At 45.8% G+C, this 20,744-nt stretch overlaps 1 protein-coding gene across 11 annotated transcripts in view; it reads left to right on the top strand.

The window, feature by feature from the left end:
* The window catches only part of LOC119649845 (fat-like cadherin-related tumor suppressor homolog), a 396,664-nt gene that overhangs the window by 268,373 nt on the left and 107,547 nt on the right, over positions 1-20,744 (top strand). For all 11 annotated transcript variants that reach the window (XM_038052198.1, XM_038052197.1, XM_038052196.1 and 8 more), the window contains 3 exons: positions 9,579-10,587; positions 19,706-20,053; positions 20,190-20,364. In XM_038052198.1, coding sequence (XP_037908126.1) covers positions 9,579-10,587; positions 19,706-20,053; positions 20,190-20,364 — 1,532 coding nt within the window. The remainder of the gene's footprint in view (positions 1-9,578; positions 10,588-19,705; positions 20,054-20,189; positions 20,365-20,744) is intronic.

The following is a 20,744-nucleotide window of genomic DNA, read 5'->3' as shown; positions in this document are numbered from 1 at the left end:
TCTCCCCCGGAACCTGAAGGTTTACCACATCATTATATATGATTTTCCACAGTAGTGGGCCTAGTACGAACCCCCTTTGGGGCATCCGCAGGGATAACGAACTCCTTGGATTCATCATCGGTGTCATATCAGACCATCCGTTCTCGTAAGATGCGATAGGTGGAAATACGAATTAAATTCATGTCTCATGTCCAAGGTCACCACAACGCAATATTTACTGTACCCTTCCGTGAATTTCATTTTGATGGCATGACTGCTTGATCGGGCTTTACGGAATCCATACTGCCGATTTGAAAGGCCTCCGTGGCTCGGGAGTAATCGGTTGAAAATTACCCACTCTAAAACGTTCCTTCTACTGTCTAGAGGACATATGAGTCTATAGGAGAATGGTTCACCTGGGGGTTCGCCAGGCTTAGACAGTAATACCAGCTTCTGCCACATCCATGCTGTAGAGAATATTACCTTGGGTATGCAAGCTTCGAACAATCCAACGAACATGCCCGGTCTGGATTTTATGGCGAGCCTGGAGCTTTGTTGTCACCTATTCTGCTCCAAAAACTCGTTTTTAATTACTGCAGAAATAGCCGTGACATTCAGAGATCTCTGAAATGTGTCAGTGCCTCTCTTTTGATGGGGGGAATAGCGCCTAGACAATTTTCAACAATAGAATAGGACTCGTGATCTGTAAGGATGACTAGCCTTTCAACTATCCCATCATAATTCGATAGGCGGTCCCTCACGGATTTACATCCGCTTTTGAACAGAACTCCTTAAAACATTTCCGCTTGCTCCGCTGGATGGCAAGCTTAAAGTTGTTGACGATTACCTTGTAAACAAGATCATTTTGTCCCTAATCACTCCTACTTACCGCCGTATAAGCCATTTGTCTGGCTCGGTGTCAGATTGATCGAAGGCTGGCCAGTTCATCATTCCACCAGTAGTTGGTCTTCTACTGGGGAATGAGCACCTCCTAGGCATAGGTGCATCACATGCCATGACGAAGCATTGGATAGCATGAAAAGTTCTCTCCTGGGGCCGCCTGTCTTACTTGGTTGGCCTAACGTGGCAGGAAGCTTCCCTCGTCCAGTGATTTTGCAGACCAGCCTGATACCCTTCACGACGTTAGCTATTCTGTTATCGTGGCCTATGCCTCTCTTCTCAGTTCAAAGTTGATTGATTGGCGATCGCTGTTAAAGTCACGTGTAAAGTGTATGCCTTCGCGAAGTCTCCAAACATGAGGCGCTTGGAGCACCTCTTTAATGAAACATGTTCTCGCAGGTGGCGGACAACCCATCCAATTAGAACCTTTCCGGGCGACAATAATTTCTGCGATGCCTCCACTGGTAGTCGCATTGTGGTCATTTGAGTATTACCATAGGCTTTTCTCAAGCTCACGATGGGTTCTTCCTCCAGTTCCTACAACTTAAATTATTTTTTCAACGCAGTGCATATTTCTTTTCTGAATGTCATGCTTTTGGGCCCGAAATGTGAAATTCTCTCCAAGCGAGTTCTCCCTTTGGGTGTGAGGTTTTTCTTAAGCTGGATTTTTTCAGCTCAAACATGAGACCGTTTTTCTGGGTCTTTCGGATCTTGCTGACATTTCCACCTAGATCTTTCAGGTTGGGGTCAGATTTCACCTTTTTTTTAAATCTCCGCGTACGATAAATTATTATTACTGGAGATAACTGTTGCCGCTGGGCGAATTCGCACTTTTACTTCCTTCGTCGCCTTTTAATTAACGACCTTTGTCCATCCCCCATTCTCGTTCTCCTTAGTTTCCCCTTTGATTGCTCACGCTCGCATTTGGGGCACAGCTTTTGTATCGTCCTTGCTTTTAATTCCGTTCGTCGGAACTGCTTTTTTGCCTCTGCTGATTCTCCAGAAGATCACCATTTTTCTACTATTTTCATTGCTGCCAGGTCGCTAATACTACAGTTCAGTCGCCTGTGACACAGTTGGAATGGCAGGTTTCTTTCCTCCTCGTACAAGCTATTATTAGAGGACCCTAATGGCTCTCACCATGCTTTTAGTAGCTTGATCCACGTTGAACTTGTCCTTGATGAACTCGGACAGCTTAACTATTGCTCCAAGCTGTTCGAAAGGTAGTTCCTGTGGGTCAGCACTGTATTTTCTATAAGTCTTGGCCGGATTACTCCCCTTAAACGCACGTTCACCCTTAGTGTTCAACATGGTTTCCGGCGTGTTACTTTTTGTCGTCTTTGTTTGGTGGAAATCAAAGAATTGCGGAGCTTTTCCTGAATGGGTCAATTTTTTGGTCTCGCAGTACCTGCTGTGGTCGTTCCTCTTGTACGAATGCGGTGGATGTTGAAACCGCCTTAGTTGGGCAGTGAACTCTTTTCAACCCTTCCTTTTTTTGCCTTTGTTTTTGATGTTTTTGGTAAGGTCCTGCTTCGCTTGAACACCTCCTTCTCCAATTCTATATCACTTGTAGCATTAGATGCTACTGTGACCAGGTTTTCCACCAGCGAGACACTGCGACCGCGGGATATCGACGACAGTATGCCATGCTTAACTTGAAACCCGTATTCACTTTCATGCAGGAAAGGGATAACGGATTCAGAAAAAAAACAACCGAAACCACAGCGGGCTTATGGAGAAGAGATTGGTCTTGAAGAATTTCAGCCGGCAGTTGTGAATCTTTTCAAATCCTGGCGTCTTTCAATTACCTATTCTCTCAGGGGCTACTTCTACGTTAGCTTCAGTTACATCAGGCATGGTCATTTCGGGTGAGGAGGCCTTGCATGAACGCATAAAGTGTGGGAGCCACACTGCCTCTAAGTTGCCATGGCTGGGTTCGCTTCAAACACCTCTCCAGAAGTCTTCTGCCTAGTCCGGATCGAGGTTACTTTCACGGACTGAGTTTGTGAGAACAAGGTGTTTTCTGGCCTTCGCTGAAAGCTCTTTTGATACCTACGGATGCGCTTGGAGCATACCGCAAGTTTCTGCTTCAACACCTCGAGGATTTCTTCGATTGGCACATCACTGGGGAGGTGGTAGTTACCAATGATGTTGACAACGCATGTGTGCACTCTTGGCGATGGATTTCCAAGGAACGTTTGCGTGACACGGCGAACCTCCTTTCTCAACTTTGCAATCCTTTTGTTGAGTCGAAACACCCAGAACGGTAAAGTTCTCCTGCGCATACCTCTTTTATTCGCTCCAGAATGTTGATTATTGAGACGTATAACTGTGGCAGCCGCAACGTAGACTCGGCTGTCGCAGGAATCTCGCTAGCCAAATGATCAGCCAAACTTCAGTTTTGGGATCTTTGGCCTAACTTCGAGGAGAATCTCAGCATATTCTGTGAATGCGACCTGGAATGCGATCAAAGCCTCATTATGAATTGGGTCGATATCCTCAGTTACTCAGCTTCTCCTGATTACTGGGTTCATGGAGTCTCTTATAAATGGAGTATTCGAATTGCTCCTTTGTTCAGTCAACTTGGTAGAAAATTTGCTGCCTAGTTGGTAGGGCAACTCGATTATTTTTCACTATCACCCAGTATTGATTGACAGCGTTCTATTCCGGAACATGACTTAGTTCCGGAATGCGGGTTATGAACACGTCATGGAGTCGATGTCTATACGCTGATTGATTACGTTCCAAATCCATAACACGGTAATAGGTGCGGCCCATAAAGTTGGTTCGTTCAAACCAAACGGCGCCTAGGTCTTCTTTTCAAGGGCGAAGAGCCGCTCTGATGTTGCTGAGCGTCTCTGAACCGTGTTGGGTACTATCTTCGTATCCCTGGGGTCCCATTTAAAGAATTTGAGACACATAACTCTTCATACCCAGCACTAATAAAGGTACAGACAAAGCAGGTTCAAATGCATAGAAGTATCTCCAGAGACTCCAGGGAGGTTTTCCTTCAACCTCACACTAGACACCAAACATATTGGCAAGAATGGCCAAGAATTTCGTGGTATGCCGTGAGGGAAGTGATGGGAAACTTTACACTTGCTACATAGGAAAGGATTTAACCTAAAACTTAAAGATGAAATCAGGTCAACCTTGAGCTCAGTCGGGAAATAAATTGAGAGATTGATACCATCTGTAATCAGCAAGCCAACGCCATAGTTTCAAGTCGGAGTTGGCTATTTTCTATAGTTTCCCTTTTAAGAAACTTACGAATGAGGAGTCCACGTTGGGCGCCAGTTGTAATGATGATGGGTGGGACGGGTAACCATAGACAATCTGGATGGTGTTTTCTGCCCATCTCAGTCAGTATAGTTGCTGCACTTTATTACTGTTTCTTCCGTTTTTAACGCCCTTTTAGTCAAAATGCCTTATTGCATTTTTGGGCTTAGAGGGACTTGGCCTCTTTAAAGTTCTGGATTGGTTCAAGCGGAACCCACCACGAAACTTAATTGTCAATTAGCCTTTCATAGATTTCATGTCCCTAATGCCTTTCTTGATTTGTAGAAGGTTGCGGTATAGATAGTAAGTCCTCATTTATTGTACGATCCCTGGTGTTTCCCTACCGCTGCTATATTTACCTCTTTGCTGCGTTGCGTCTTGGTTCCTCTCGGCAGTGCAGCCTGGTTTTCAAGGGTAGCTAATAGGCTAGTTTGAAGGTTTCCGACTAAAAATTCCACATGAAAAGGTTGATTCCAATATCAGCGGATACTTTTCCACTTCGCTGGGCCAAATCATCATTGACGAAAGTGTAATATCGACCATTCAGGATTCTGTTCTATTCAACACGAAGAATTGCAGCATGCAAGGGACAACGGTGGGAACTTGTACTGTCATCCTAGCTACGTAATATCTTAATAATATATCCTTCTATACTTCCGAGCTATTTCGTGCTATCTCCCAAAGAAGGAAGTTCATTCCAAGTTCGAATGGAAACATTCAACACGGATTCTGATCTCTACAATTGACGTTGTATCTGCCAAGGCGTGCAACGTTCCAGAAACTCATTTCGAAAAGCCAGCAGTCGTCTAAGCAAATTCCTTGCATTGCTCCGTCCAAGTTTTCCCCGTCAAATGAACTCCAGCCTTCTCCAAATTGGAACTGAAACTTGATCTTGACTTTTTGTTCGCGCATTTGGATAACGCCATCGCCGAAACTGTATTAGAGTCACTGGCAGCAGAGGAGTTTTCACGCTATTCCAGCGTACGATTATCCCTAATATTCATAAAACTGGAATCCTTACATCGATTCTGTCGAATCTCAAAGCCATTTGATATAATGTTTATCGCTCTTTGGCCGCCTGTCCTCCATATTGCTTCAGTAATCACGTCCCTCGTAAAGTTCCGGGTATACGGACCTGCTGCTACTGCAGTAAAATACTGCCGGCAAGTATCTAATTTTCGCTTTATTCTTTTCCTGTTTAATGTTTCGTAATTTCGCCTCCTCAAACAAAAAGTCATAGTGTCGAATTCCCTTCGTCACATAACAATGAATTGAAATACTTATTGCCATCTAATTTCCTTCTGAGGCTTATTGTGCCGTTTGAGTTGGAAATTCAGTGGTTGGCGGCAACATTCTCTCTCCATGATATGAATAGATACAGTCGAGAATAAGATACAATGAACACTGCACAAGTCTTGTAACTGGAGGCATTTCGTGCGGGCCATTAATGACTGTACGATGTACAGAGAGCAGGAGAATCGTTACAAGAAAAGCCCCACATATCCATCTGTATCCATTGTACGGCATAAGTGTATCTGAAACGTGAGAAATGGAAGACAAACTGAAAATGTATGTTGTCAGTCAAGTGAAAAGTTGTATTCTATCCCGGGAATACTCCGTGCAGATTGTTCGACAGGAAGTTGTTAGAGAAATATTTTTAATGATATCTTTTTGATAGACTGAATGTTTTATGGGGTAATAAGGAATCGATGGGGAATGAGCTCGAATGTATCGCCCGTGCCTGCATTTGACTCATGCGGGCTTTGGAACTCATCGAAGAAGTCATCGATGTACATTTTGCGGGGAATTAAGAAAGCCGTCATTGCCGCATGGGTTCCATAGAGTGGTGTCCGAGTCATTGCACCTTTCACTTCACAAAGACTGCGCCCTTAAAGTTTAATGGAATGGAACGGTCAGCTGGAATATGGCTGTGTGTTTGACTTTTTCTAAAATAAGAATCTTTTCTAAGAACCACGCACCTTTGACTAGTTAGTTTGGTTTAATTTACTGGGGGGAGCCGCAGCTCCGAGCACTCAGGCCATTGTTGGGCCCATTGTACTATCCCCATAAATCGCCTATTCAATGGCTTTAGCAAATCTGAGAACATTCTCCAGAGGCAGAGAGTGTGAAGATTCTTCATTGAAGAAAACCGTACCAAAGTGTCTTCGTCTGAGATCTGAGCAGTGCGGGCAGCTGCATAAGAAGTGCAGGGCCGTCTGCTCCTCCTCGTCACATTGGCTGCTCATATCCAAAACCACCACCCCAATCTTTTCCATATGGTAGTTTAAGGAGCAGTGTCCCGTTAAAAGCCCTACTAAGGTTTTCATGTCCCACTTCTTAAGGAATTTCAGGCCCCACATGGTGGATCCAGACCCTCGGCAAGCCAGTCTGTCCGCCTCCTTATTACCAGCGATGTTAGAGTATCCCGGCACCCACATCAGGAATGTTTCATTCAGTCGGCCAGGTTTCAGCGGCACCTGATGACAACTCACATCAACTGGCTTGATATGTCGTTGCTGTTTAGTGCTGATAATGCCGCCCGACTGTCGGAACAGATTCGAATGGTGCAACCCCTCCATTTTTGTCGCAGACATTCTTCGGCTGCCAATGAAATGGCATATATCTCCGCCTGGAATATGGTCGTCATTTTTCCGAGGGGTCGGGCCAGTTCCATAATCGGATTCCCCAAAAACACGTCCTTTTAGAGACGAATCTGGAAACCATATGATCGGTCGGCATTAGAGCTACCGGATGTTTGTTAATGAATTTCCAGATAGACACATGACCGTGTGATTGGCCGCCTTTCCACGCTCCAATGGTATCGAGTCTATATGCGTCATTGGCTGCTTTCCATTTTACCTTCAAATGAATGGGGAGTAGATTTAGGATAGCTTCAAGTGCCGCTCCAGTAATACTTAGGCAACCAAACCTCTGAATCTGCGTTAGCAGCTTTCTACTGTTAGCAAACTTCAGTCTCGGCACCCCTGCCAAGGTGGATAACGTATAGCTGCCTCATCTTACGTTCCTAGTAAACATAACTGGTCCAGTCTTCCTAGTGTTCACCGTGAGTCCATTGCGGAGGCACCAACTGTAGATTTCATGCGGTCATATACTGTGTCCGCAACCTTGCCGGTAATTATTACAGCTAGGTCGTCCGCAAATGCTTGCGCGAAGACATTTTTGCCCTCCAAGAGCCACAGCAGGATATCCATTACCAAGAGCCATAACAGCGGAGAGAGAACCCCTCTCGGCGGGCAGCCCCTAAGACACCCTGCTTCAATAGACTTCTGGTCGACCAATATGTGGATTTCTCCACCCTAGCATCTGAAGGATCCAGCTGATTAGCAGCGATTCGATTCCATGCTGTCTTGCCGCGAATGAGGCATAATTGATGTCACCTTCGATGTCCATGAATGCGCCTAAGGCATATTCTTTTTCGGACATCAGCTTTTCAATTTTTAGCGTGAGTTCATGGAGTGCTGTCTCTGTGGATTTGCCTTTATGGTAGGCGTGTTGCCTATGGTGAAGTGGCCAGTTAGGAATATGTGTATCTCTTAGTCTTTCAAGTCCTTTTAGATTAGAGATTGGATTTCGGATGCTGCCTGGGAAGTGCACTTCAAGCAAATGGTTGCCGTTTCTTCATCGCTTTCTGTGTACCTCCTGTCCTGTAAACATAAATAACCCAGTTTCTGACTACGTTCTTTAATTAGAATCCGCTTCAGTTTTGAGGTAGCCTCAAGAGAGTTACTCTCTTTGCAAAAGCGTCATGATGATCGTTTAGCCAGTCTTATGCTCTTCCTTAGAGCCTTGTATGCCTCTTTATAGCGATTTCAGCCAGCGATTAAATCGACGATTGAGGAGCATCCTTGTGGTTCTCCTCTGTTTTGCCCAATCCGAGTTCCACCATGGTGTTTTACCCTTCTTTGACATCTTGAGGTGACAGCTTTCTTCGAAAGCTTCTCTCTTGCTAGTTCTCATCATCTGGGTTGTCTTCACAATTCCATTCTAGCAATGGATTTGATGCGCTTCCCAGGGATTGTGACTCGGGCGCTCAATTCTATTTTATACGTCACCCAATCGGTCTTCCGCGGATTCCGAAATGGAGGGGGTGCCGAGGGCTGCATGTCCCGTTCAATGGTTTTAGGAGCCGACACTTGTAACGTAACGGTCCCTATCCCGTAGTAGAGCCGGCAGCCCGATTTTTCTCGAACCTTCTTAACATCGCGTTCGGGAACGCCGATAGTGAGAAAAATTTCCGGCCAATCGGCTCTCTTTCCTGTTTTGCTGCCTAGCAGCATCCAGGTGGAAGTATTGAGGTTATTCTGCACACCAAGTTGTTCCAGAAACCTAGCATCATTCCGCTCTTCTTCTGGAAGCCAGAGGAAGCACTTTTTTAACGATGGCAGCTCAGAGACCCTTTTCAAGGTTAGTCGCGGACCCTCCCACACATCGTTAAGGGAGGAGCAATACTGCCTGAGTCACTCGTTCGTATTTTCGTCGGTAAAGTTTAGCCGTTACATTTTACGGTATACACCTACAGATTCAAAGCAAAGCTTAATGCCTTGCGATGTTGCAGTCGCACTCCTCAGTATTGTAACCGGTTTGCTTGAAGTCTGCTGTCCGTGGACTGGTGCTTACCCAAGGCCAAGACTTTAGCCTCAGCAGGTGGCGCCGATTGGAGCGTGGGGTCAGGAGTGCTGACAGAAGGGGCCTGCTTCGGCTCGTCCGTTAAGGACTGGGTCCCAATTAGATTGGTTCCCACCTGAGTAAGTGAAGAATCTGTTTCTAGACTCAGGTTCTCCATCGATGAGCTCAGGGTTTCCCCTTCACTCGAAGTTGGATCGTCACGATCGAGGTTTAGTTGTATTTGCTTAAAAGGTTTTTGTTTTTGCTTTTTTGTTTTTTCATAATTGACTGCCATGGCCTCAGTCTTATCGGGGAAAGTGGGTCGATCTCGACAAAGCCCCTCTTTGCCGAGACAATGCTAGTTGAATCTGGGGATCACCTGGTACCCAGAGTTCACCGTTTACCGCCAACCCCTGTGACCATTCAGCCCTCGGCACGGTAGACACACCTTGGCTTGGGACTTTGTTTACCGCTTGGCTTCATGTGTCACCTTCCGTTTCTTGTATGATCTTCCTTACTGAGCTCCCTCACTACGACAAGGTAGGTAATCGTCGAGGGAGCACCCTTGACTATCTTTTACATTGTAATCTTCCTGAAAAACTCGAAACCCACTCTAGATATAAATCCAGTTTGGATCTTTTTTGTTTTTATCTTTAAAGCTTGGAATAGAGTAACTATTAACACGCTACATTTATCTTTTTAGCTCCCATGATCAGATACAATCAAATGCATTAGATTTCTTGAACTATCTTTTTCTAATTTGATCTAAAGCTCCTTTGTCCTTTCCATTTCAGATGGTGATCCTCGCAATGAATTCTACATCGGCCGCGACAACGGCAACGTTCTCCTGGCCAAATTTATCGATTGGGAAACCCAAAGCCAATACAATCTAACGATCAGCATCACGGATGGCGTCCACGTAATAAAAACTCAACTTATTGTCAACGTAATCGACATAAACGACCATCGTCCCGAATTCACGGAGTCCGTATATCGCGTCGACATATCTGAAAATATCGAGGAAGAATCTGAAATCCTTCAGTTGCACGCAACCGATCTGGACGAGGATAAAAAACTCTTTTACACTTTGCATGCAGCACGAGATCCCATTTCGCTAACGCTATTCCGAATCGACTCGCTGACTGGGAATGTGATAGTGACGCAACGGTTGGATCGCGAGGTGATTGATGAGCATGTGCTGATAGTGATAGCCAAGGATCAAGGCACGCCAGCCAAGAGGAATTACGCGAAAATCATTATAACCGTGCATGATCATAACGACCATGCTCCGGAGTTCACCAGTAAAATTGTGCAAGGCAAAGTGTTTGAAACGGCCGCGATTGGATCGCAAGTGGTGCAGCTTTACGCGATCGACCGCGATATCGGCAAGAACGCGAAAATCACATACTCGATAGTGAGTGGAAATATCGGGAATGTGTTCGATATTGATCCCATCATGGGGAGCATAACTGTTGCCAAAGAATTGGATATTAACTCCATGCCGGAGTATATGCTGCAAGTGAAGGCCACCGACGCGGGGAGTCCGTCGCTGTCGTCACAGGTTCCAGTACATATAATCGTGGCGATGGCCGATAACGATCCTCCGCGATTCTTGAAGAATCAGCCCGCGGCCGAGATTTATGAAAACCTACCCATTGGCATGTTTGTGATGCAGGTCGAGGCACGGTCGACTTCGTCCGTGGTGTACGATATCATCAGCGGCAACGATGGCGATATGTTCTTCATAAATCCTTCAACTGGAGTGATAACAACGAAAGATAATTTGGATTATGAAACTAGCAAGTGAGTACTTTGTCTTCTAAGTATGTGGCTTGAATTTGATGCCAAAGGCTTCAAAGGGCATCATCAAACGTGTGTGATTTGAATTCTCCGGAACAAAATATTTTAAAGATTTCTCCATAATTTATTTTTTGAGTTGGCTACATAAATAATTGCTGATGTCACATCGCATGTCGCATCCTACAAATCAATATGCACCGGAGTGCAACCGCTCATGAGTTGCTGGCGCGGTTTGCTGCGGAGACCAATGCTGATTTCGTGCTCAGTGAGCAGTACCGAAATAAAGACCCACTTTTATGGCAACCTGACATATCAGGTACGCCTACCATCTGGGTCCGGGACGGCACTTACCTTGGGGTTCTTGCTCAAGGTCGAGGGAATATCTTTCTCTGAATTTGGTGTTTAGGAGTAACGTTTTTCAGTGTCTTATCTAACATCGAATGAGACAATGTCGGATTTTCGACACAGGCTTGATGCTTTTGGGCACAGAGCGGCGGTTCCTGGTCGGGAGTGACTTCAATGACATGGTATGCCTCACCTAGAGTCCAGAGGGAATATTGCGAAGGGGGAAGGGAAGGTTTGTCAAAAATGTTGGAAGCTCTTGGGGGTGGTAGCGCTGCAGATAACACTGTCGTAAATTCAGTTATGAACCTGATAACGACGGCCTGTAGCGCTTCCAGGATCAGGAGGACATCGTGACGTGGTAAACCTTCTACGTATTGGTTGGCGGCATTGCAGATCTTCGGTACTGGTGTCACAAACTCCGCCGCTTGACACAACATCTAAATGAACGGGACGAGGCATGTATCATAATGACAGAGTACAGATCAGTCAAAAGGAATAAACAGGAGCAAAGCTCGCCGCTGGCAGAATCTGGTCGACGAGGTGAATGGGAACCCGTGGGGACTCGGTTACAAACTGACAACCCGAAAAATCGGGGCTTTGCGGAAACCCTGCTCACTTAAGGCCGAGCAGATGAATCGCATTGTACGGAAGCTATTCCCCGTGCACTCTATACAGGATCAAGACGTGACTGTCCACTTTTCTCTATGAAAGAGTCTGAACAGGCAGTTCTTTCTATGAAAAACAAGAAGACGCCAGGACCCGATGATATCCCAACAGAGGTATACAAACTGGTGTTCCAACATCGGCATTTCCCCTTCTCGTTAGGATATCGCGAGGCTTGCATTGATCAGCAAAGCGAAAGGTGACTGTGAGTTGTCGTCTTCATACCGACCACTTTGTATGCTTAACACTGCTGGGAAAGTGCTCAGAAAGCTCATCAGAAGTAGACTCGCTGAAGCGATATGTGCTACCGGGTACTTATCCCCACGGCAGTTCGATTTTAGAGCAAGCAGATCCACAGTTGATGTTGTCAGTCATATCGTGGAATCGCTCATCGAGTGGAGGCATATAGCCGCCGAACTCGTCGAGTGATGCTCGTCGCAACGCTTGATGTCAGAAACGCCGTTAATTCTGTCAGAAGAAAAGACATTCTAGGCACACTAGACAATACTCGTGCCGAACTATATCTTATTTATATTGAGGGACTATTTTTGGAACCGCTCCCGCGCTCTGAAACACTAGGGGGTTAAAGAAAGGTGGAGGTCACGTCGGGGGTAGCGCAGGGACCCAGTCTAGGGCCGGACTTCTGCAACGCTTTCTATTATAGTCTATCTAAACTCGACATGCCAGAGGAATGCGCTTGGTTGGTTATGCAGATGATTTCGTGGCACTTATTGCTGGAAGCACCATCGAACAGGCACAAAGCAGACTCGTCATATTGATACGATCGGTAAGCAGATGGATGGCTGCTTATGGTTTCAACTTTGCACTGTAAAAAATCGAAGTAATCATCCTGAGTAAAAAGAGAATTCCGACCCTGCATATCATATAGTTCTGCGAGTCGATAATCCAGTCAAAATAAACGGAAAAGTACCTTAGACTGACTCTTGACTAAAAGATGAGCTTTTTTGAGCAAATCAAACCAGCCGCGAACAAGGCCGCAGCTAGAGGTTCGGTTTTAAGTAGGTTAATGGGTGTCCTACGTCTAGCAGGCGCCATCTCCTGATGAGTTCAACGCAGCCTCTGCTGCTCTACGGCGCAGAGGTATAGGTTGACGCTCTTGGCAAGGGGGTTTATCGTAAGCGTCTCTCATAAGTACAGGGGCTTTGTGGGTTGCGTCTGCGTACCGCACTGTCTCTGAACCGGGCACGGGTGGTGATGGCGGGAGTGATCTCCGTTGCCCTTCTTGTTAAGGAGCGTCAAACCATATACAAGGGCAAGGGAGGTGGTCGCTCGTGAAGTACAGCAACGCACTTTAGATGAGTGGCAACTCTTCTGGCAAAATGAAACTAGAGGCAGATGGACTGCCCGGCTCATGGGCAACTTAGGTGCGTGGCTGAATCGGAAGGAAAACGTTGACGGTTTGCTCCTCTATTTAGGTGAGGGAAATGAGTGATGCTGTCCTGGAATACTTCTTCTTATCTAGATCTTCTTCTGTGGATGTCTCAGAAGGAGGGCATTTGAGAACAGCAATAACATCGTTATTATGCCAATTGGAGCAAGTCGCCAACGACGATCTAGAGAGATAGGTTTATCTGACTAAGCTTGAAGACATTAGGTTGAACTCTGAGGTTTTCGAAGGATACTTTATTATTAGTTGTAACAGAGAATCAACAATATTAGAAAAATCCACTGGTGACTGTGGTTTGATCTGGTCTAATGGCAGTGGGGAAATCTAAGGTCAGCACTTCGCTATATATAATTATCCTAAAGAATTGACCTAGTGGGACCCCCGTAGTTGACGCATCCTGATTCTTGTTTCTGACTTTTTCCTCTCCGTATACCAGTGGTTATAAACTATGAAATACGGATTTTTTTCCAAAAAGCAAAATGGTTCATTTCGAAAGAATGCCAAAGAAGGTTTATTCTAAGTACGGTCCATTGTTAGTTACAATGTTGCATACTACTCGCGCAATTGGTGGATACCACGAATGTGAAAATCTACCCCAACATGAAACTCCTAGTCACAGAGCCGTGGGTTTAGGTCCCACATTGGGTGCCATTAGTAATATCTTTAGATATTGAGAGAATGCCGAGACGAACGTCCACGTTCACCAGCGAGAGTGAACCATGAGTTCAAGACTCTCTTTTTTGTTCAGCCTTTGTCCCGTTCACAAGCGGAGTCGGCTCATCGTGATCGGTTTCGCTATTTGGTTCTATCAAATATTTGATCTGAATGCAATTGCGAGGCTTTTAAATCCCCATCCATTGTATCAAGCCACCGTTGTTTCGGCCGGCCTTTTGGTCGCTTACAATCCACTTCGATGTTCAGACCAACCTTGGAATTCTTGTTAGCGCGAATTACGTGACCATATCATCGAAGACGCGCATGTCCCAGTTTTTCTATGATCGGTGCAACCCCATATCTATCGCGGATATCCTCATTTCGGATGTGAACAAACGGTGTCACGCCACTAGTCCAACGCAACATCTTCGTCTCCATTACCACAGGACGCCATTCGTTGTCTTTTTTAGTCGGCCAACAATCAGAACCATAGAGGATGACAGGACGGACAACACTGCGCTAAGTTTTAGATTTGAGACGTTCGCTGATACGTCGATCACAAAGAACACCAGTGGTGGAACGTCACTTCATGGAGGTTGCGTTAATGCGTGAAGTAATTTCATAACGCAGTTCTCCATTGACTGATAGCATTGACGCGATATATTCAAATTGCTCAGTTCTGGACAGGTGTTGGTGCTTTGAAATGGTGGCTGGGGGAAGCGGGGTTAGCAACCCTATCGGCCGAAATTAAGTGACCGAGGAGTACCTCCACGAGATGTGACGGGAGAACGCTTTATTCACTTTGACTTGCTGGTCGTGATGAAGTAGGTCCCAAAGCTTATATATGCGGTTAGACACGAGTCTGTACGTGGACCCATCTCAAGTGGCTTCGACTACGAAACCTTACCAGAGGTATACTGGCACCATGGAAACCGGGAATTTACATGTCTTAGAAGAATTCCTGATGCACGTACTTTCAGCCTGGTTATTAGCCGTTACTCCCTAGTGGGATTATTATGGGGGTTGTGGTAGCGTGAGGCCGGTTCGGGCCTTAAACGTTGAGTTGCGTTTACAATTCCGGTGTCGTACTTTTCAGTTCGGTAGAGACTTGGATAGATCCTGCAACCACCTGCAACCACCTGCAACCACCAGTTGAGCCATGCGCTCATTACAGACTGGTACCGTTTTCCTTTTTATAGTGGGATTGTGGTCATCAAAATCACCAGGTAGGTGTTGCGTTCTTGGGGTAGCTCAGCCGTCATGTTTGATCATAGTCAACCCGGGTGGTCATTTCGGCTTTTGTAAAAGGTCACAAATTATATTAGCTACGGGGATACTTGCTCGGGCTTCCTAATGAATCTTGCCAGAAATAATACACTAGAATAGCCAACTTTGCCCAAATCCTGAATACCTAAAAAGTTAGGAGGCGAAAATTGAACAAAACCCGTTCTTTAAGGATTTGACTCCAATTATTACTTTATCTTCAAAACTTGGATCCATTGGGTTACAATGAACAGGAGCTGCGATTACCTCGTTTTGCTATTGTTCTTTGCTCCACTTTCCACTGCACATACTTTGAGTTTGCATAAATTTCAGAATTTATGTTGTCTTGTCTTAAAGGGATTTCACCCCTTATTTGGGTATTGTTCGTATGCACATCACTTCTCCCTCCAATTCTTCTTCTTCTCCTAAACAAAATGGATTATTCCACTAAATAACACTTTAATCAGATACTGTACGTCATCATGGAAGATCGTCGTTGTCAGGAACAACACAACATCAACCGAACACACAAATCCCATTGAGCAGCAAACATGCAGGTTCTGTTCTGTATACTTAGTCATTACCCACGAAACGCGACAGGATAATGTCTTCATGGTCTTTTCGAGGATGGTGCATTCAAAACGTATACCCACACATACATTTCGGGTATTTGGCAAAATTGTACAAGTTCTTGAGGAAAGGCAGGAATCAAGATGCAAGCGAACAGGCAACAGCGTCTTAGTTAAGATGAATCGTTTTCCATGACATTAAGATGCCACGGAAAGATAGTGCCGAAAATGATATGAGTAAGGAACGCGTGACACTACGGAAAACACCACGACTCTGCAAATCGGGCATGGTGGAAGTGAATTATTCGCTTCATCACGTCTTAAGTAAATGCGATGTGAGGTAAGGAGCTTAGGAACCTTCGTACATGAGCTCAGCGTTCGGTTCGGAAAGGAATCAATTTGATTTAATTTAGCGTTGAAAGCACATCCCCAGTCATAAAAGACTCAAGATATGTCAGCAGCGACTATAATTCGGTATTGAATGAATCACAAAATTTCTAATTAGAATTTGCTTATGTTTTCAAATGAAGAAAATCCCGTTCGTCTCTAAAAGACATCATTACCATGCTTTTGTCCTTTCTACCGGGAGAAAGCGTGCACTTCCTAAGATCTTTTCACAAACTGGGGACTGGCAGAGGTACAAAAATGCACTGACTGTGTATAGCAACGCGACCAGGGAAGCGAAACGAAACAGCTTCAGGGAATTCTGTGAAGGGATCGAACAGATCAAGCAACCAGGCTGTACAAGGCCGTAGCCAAAAAAAGGGGAATATCCTCTATCTGTTTGAAGAAGGAAGATGGGACATTTACCGAGAATGAGGAGGACTGGGTACACCTGCTTCTCAGAACTCATTTCTCGGGGCTCTACCCCACGGTGGCAGGCGAAAACATTCTGACACCCCAACAACGAATAAAAGGGGAAGAAAGGAGAACTAGAAACTAGCAAAAGAGGTATGCTCAAAAGCTAGGCTAAGGTGGGCAGTCGGAACTTTTAAACCACTGAAATCTCCCGGAGTAGATGGCATTTTCTCAGAACTAATCCAGAGAGGCCTAGGAATTATTTTAGAGTCTCTTCTGAGGGTGGTAAGGGGAGCATAGCACTGGGATACATACCAAGGGCATGGAGACGGGCAAAAGTGGTCTTTATTCCGAAAGCGGGTAAAACGGATCCTTCCCACCCTAAATCTTTCAGACCAATTTGCCTAACATCGTTGGTACTCGAAACGGTGGAGAAGGTCATAGGCAACTATATTAGAAATTACTGTCAACACGCTTACCGGGCAGGACGGTCAACTGAAACTGTTCTGTATCAGCTGACAGATGCATTACGGGATGCCATAGAAACAAAAGAAATAACACTGTGTGTGTTTTTGGATATCGAAGGAGCATTCGACAACACATCGCACACAGAGATATAAGATTCCCTGAGCCGCAGGGAGTGGGAAACACCCTGCGTTTCTGGATGGGTAAAATGCTTGAAGGCAGGCAAATAGAAGTACAACAGTTACAAATTCTATTGCCATGAACACTACCCAAGGTTGCCCACATGGCGGGGTGCTATCGCCGCTTATATGGAGTATGGTAGTTGACGAACTCCTGGTCGTGCTAACAAATATTGAAATCCAAATCCAGCGTTACGCGGACGACATTGTTTTAATCTGTTGGGGGAAATACGAAGATACCCTATGTGATAGAATCCAAACTGCACTAAGGGTTACTAGTGCCTGGTGCAGGAAGGTGGGACTGCGGATCAACCCAGCCAAAACCACCATAGTACCAGTCACTAGGAGGCGTAAGCTTGATCACCTGAAAGCCATAAGATTACATGATGTGGAGGTGAAACGAGAAATAGAGGTCAAATATTTGGGAATTACGCTAGACCAAGATATACTCTGGAAGACACATGTCGGAAAGCCACGAGGGCTCTGATGACTTGTAGGTCCATAGCAAGAAAAAAATGGGGTTGCGGCCCAAAGATACTACTTTGGATATATACTGCAATAGTAAGGCCAATGATTACCTATGGGCCGGTAATCTGGGCAGAAAGAACCGAACTCAGCACACAAGCCTGGGAATTACACAAGCTCCAAAAATTAGCTTGCGTGTGTATCAGTGGGGCAATGAGGACATGCCCAACGGCATTCCTGGAGGTCCTTCTGGGATTAACCCTTCTCCATCTGCACATACAGATGCAGGCAAGGAGGACAATATTCAGGATGGCCGGTAGTATGAGTGAGGCGGGGAGCTGCCTAAATCGAAGGAAGATTGATATTTTTTCTAGGCGGTATCCCAAATTACTGATACCAAGGGATAACATGACAATGAGGTTTCACTTCGATAAAAGTTTGAAACACGTTGGAGTAACAAGGCAAACTGGGAGAGCGTGGCTACGGCATACGGGTTAAACCGGCAATTGGTTACTCGGTACACTGACGGATCCCTCACAGCAGAGGGAGTGGGTGCCGGTGTCATTGGTCCAAAGAAAATGTACTGTGAATCAATGGGCAGGTACACTAGCATAGTCCAGGCGGAAATATACGCCATAGACACATGTGTCTCCTTTAATCTGCAAAGGAACTACGGGGGACAGATCATAGCTATTCTCATCGATAGCCGAGCAGCGATCAAGGCACTTAGGTGGAACCAGATGAACTCTAAACTGGTATGGGAATGCCTTGAGAGACTGAATACACTCGGATCGTCCAACAAGGTCTAGATACTTTGGGTTCCAGGCCATGCTGGGTTGGAAGGCAACGAGGCAGCGGACGAACTAACCAAGAAGGGAGCAGGAACGCCTTTACACGGGCCAGAACCCTTCTGTGGAATCGGAAACGGTTTTATGGCTATGAATCTAAGAAATGAAGAGGAACGGTTGAGGGAACTATACTGGGCGGGCCTACCAGGAATGGAGCAGTCCAGGCTGCTTATTGGGGGATTCAAACTCATGCACACAAAGGGTTGTTTAAACCTCACCAAAAAGAACCTCCGAATCATAGTGGGAATTCTCACTGGTCATTGTCTGCTGAACTATCACCTAGGGAAGCTAGGGATATCTACGGACACTGCCTGCAGGTTTTGTGAGGAGAATGACGAAACCTCTTTACATGCCCTGGGACAGTGACCGGCACCTGTGCAAAGTAGGTGGAGGCATCTGGGAGAACACTTAATACCAGATGCAAAGCTGAAAGATCTGAAAGTAGGGGAAGTAGGTCCCTCTCCTCTAGGTTCCCGAGGATAGGAACATAGAGAGGGAATGAGCGGGCTGACGGATTGGCCAGGCAAGGCTCTGCTCTTGGTACTCCTTCTGCGAATACAGTCGGTGTTCCGCTGGCGGCTGTCGGGGGCGGAGTCTACTCGCACTACCTAGCAACCGCGGACCTGAGATGGCGAAGGCTTACAAGCTGTGCCAAGTCAAGGAGAATTTGGCCCGCTTATAACATAGCCCGATCACGAGAACTCCTGTGCCAGATGCATTGATTACGGCAGTCTGCACGGGGCACTGGGCCATAGGGGACCATGCAGCTAGGCTCGGCATACCCTACAGCTCGCATTGCTGAAGCTGCGGAGAAGGAAGGGAAACCCTAATGCACTTTCTCTGCAATTGCCCAGCTCTGACTAGAGTCAGTATGCGGACACTGGATAAACCATTCTTTGGGGACTTCAGAGAGATTTCTAGCTGCAGGGTCAGAGAGCTGCTTTCCTTCGTGAATGCTACGGGCTGGCTCCGAAGATCCGAGCCGGCTGGACTCTGCTTCCTTGCTCCTATAACAACAGTCACGGTCTTAGCAGTTTGTGGCATCAAAACGGCGCACCAAAGCGCTAATTGGGCTCGTTGGAGCGGCCACTGATACCTACCCTACCCCCAGGGACCATATTAGAGTTCCTGACGGTTATAGGTCTGCTTAGATACTATGATCAATAGGTACGCTATATCCAGTAAAAGGGGCACAATAGTTCTATAAGGACGCGGTGTGACTTTCCCTTAACAGAATAATAAATAAACATCTTTTCACAGGTTCGACTTCTAAAGTTCATTTACATTCATGCGACGTAATGTAACCATTCATGTGTCTCTAACCTAATATCGACAAACTGCAGGACCTCTGCTCCACTCGCCAGAATAAAGTCGTTTCCGCACTCCTTTCCAGCCATTCTATCAAATAAACGCAATCAGCAATTTAATTTTCTACAATCGTCTATCATTCTTGTCCCCTTTCAGATTCTATAATTTAACGATACAAGCAACAAATATGGCATCAGTATCGGCAACATGTTCGGCAGTTATCCACATCCTGGACCAAAACGACAATGTCCCGTACTTTTTGCAGAGCTTCTACCGGGGCGAGATATCCGAGTCGGCACAAATTGCATCGTTGATCCTTGCCGTCGATGACGATGATAGCAGCGATACCGTCGGTCTTCGAGACAGTGTCCTCCGCAATGCACTAAGGGAGAGCAATAACAGAACTTTAAAATCCGGCTCTTCTGGTGCTTCAGTTTCGGCGTTGTCATCAGGCGGGGGTGCTTCCTCCGGCTCCGCGACTCTACTATCGTCAGCCAGCAAAAGGTGAGTGAGTTAACGAGATACACTTGCGACTTCGAGTGAGTACTCACGTGCACTCCTAGCCGTGTCCTATATACTCTTTACATATGTGTGAATTCGTTTAACGTCCTCTACCAACATATTTCTATCTCGATTGCAGCCCGCTCGTTATCAAAGCTTCAGATGCAGATTCCGGATTAAATGCACTCTTGCATTACGACATCGTTGAGTCGTTGCCAAAGCGATACTTTCACATCGATTCAACAACTGGCGCTATAAAGACCGTGATGCTGCTGGATCACGAGAAGATTCCCGTATTTGACTTTCATGTGAAGGTAATTGGAATAGAAGAGGAACATTATTTATATGCAAGGAGGGTGGTTTGATTGCCAAGGAAACGAAGCCAGTCGATCCGACTGAGGGCCCGGGATTCTCTGGACCGTATGTAAATATATGCTTGAGAGGTTCCTTGGCAGAATCGCAGTTGAGGAAGCCATGGTGGGCGGCACAAGTGGCTATAAAAAGAAGATAAATTGGCTGGTTATATGACCTAATGGCGTTTTTATATATTGCAACTAGGAAAGTAGGCGAGCGGATCGCTTTCCGGTGAAATTTACCCTTCTAATCTTTTCGTGATTGGGATTATCCCTTGAGAGTATTTGAAGAGCTGGAAATGATGGGAATCATCTATGACTATCGAAGGCTTTGTGAATTT

Source organism: Hermetia illucens, chromosome 2, assembly GCF_905115235.1.
Source record: "Hermetia illucens chromosome 2, iHerIll2.2.curated.20191125, whole genome shotgun sequence".
In the NCBI taxonomy this organism is placed as follows: Eukaryota; Metazoa; Arthropoda; class Insecta; order Diptera; family Stratiomyidae; genus Hermetia; species Hermetia illucens.
This window is presented reverse-complemented; position numbering and strand designations above follow the sequence as displayed.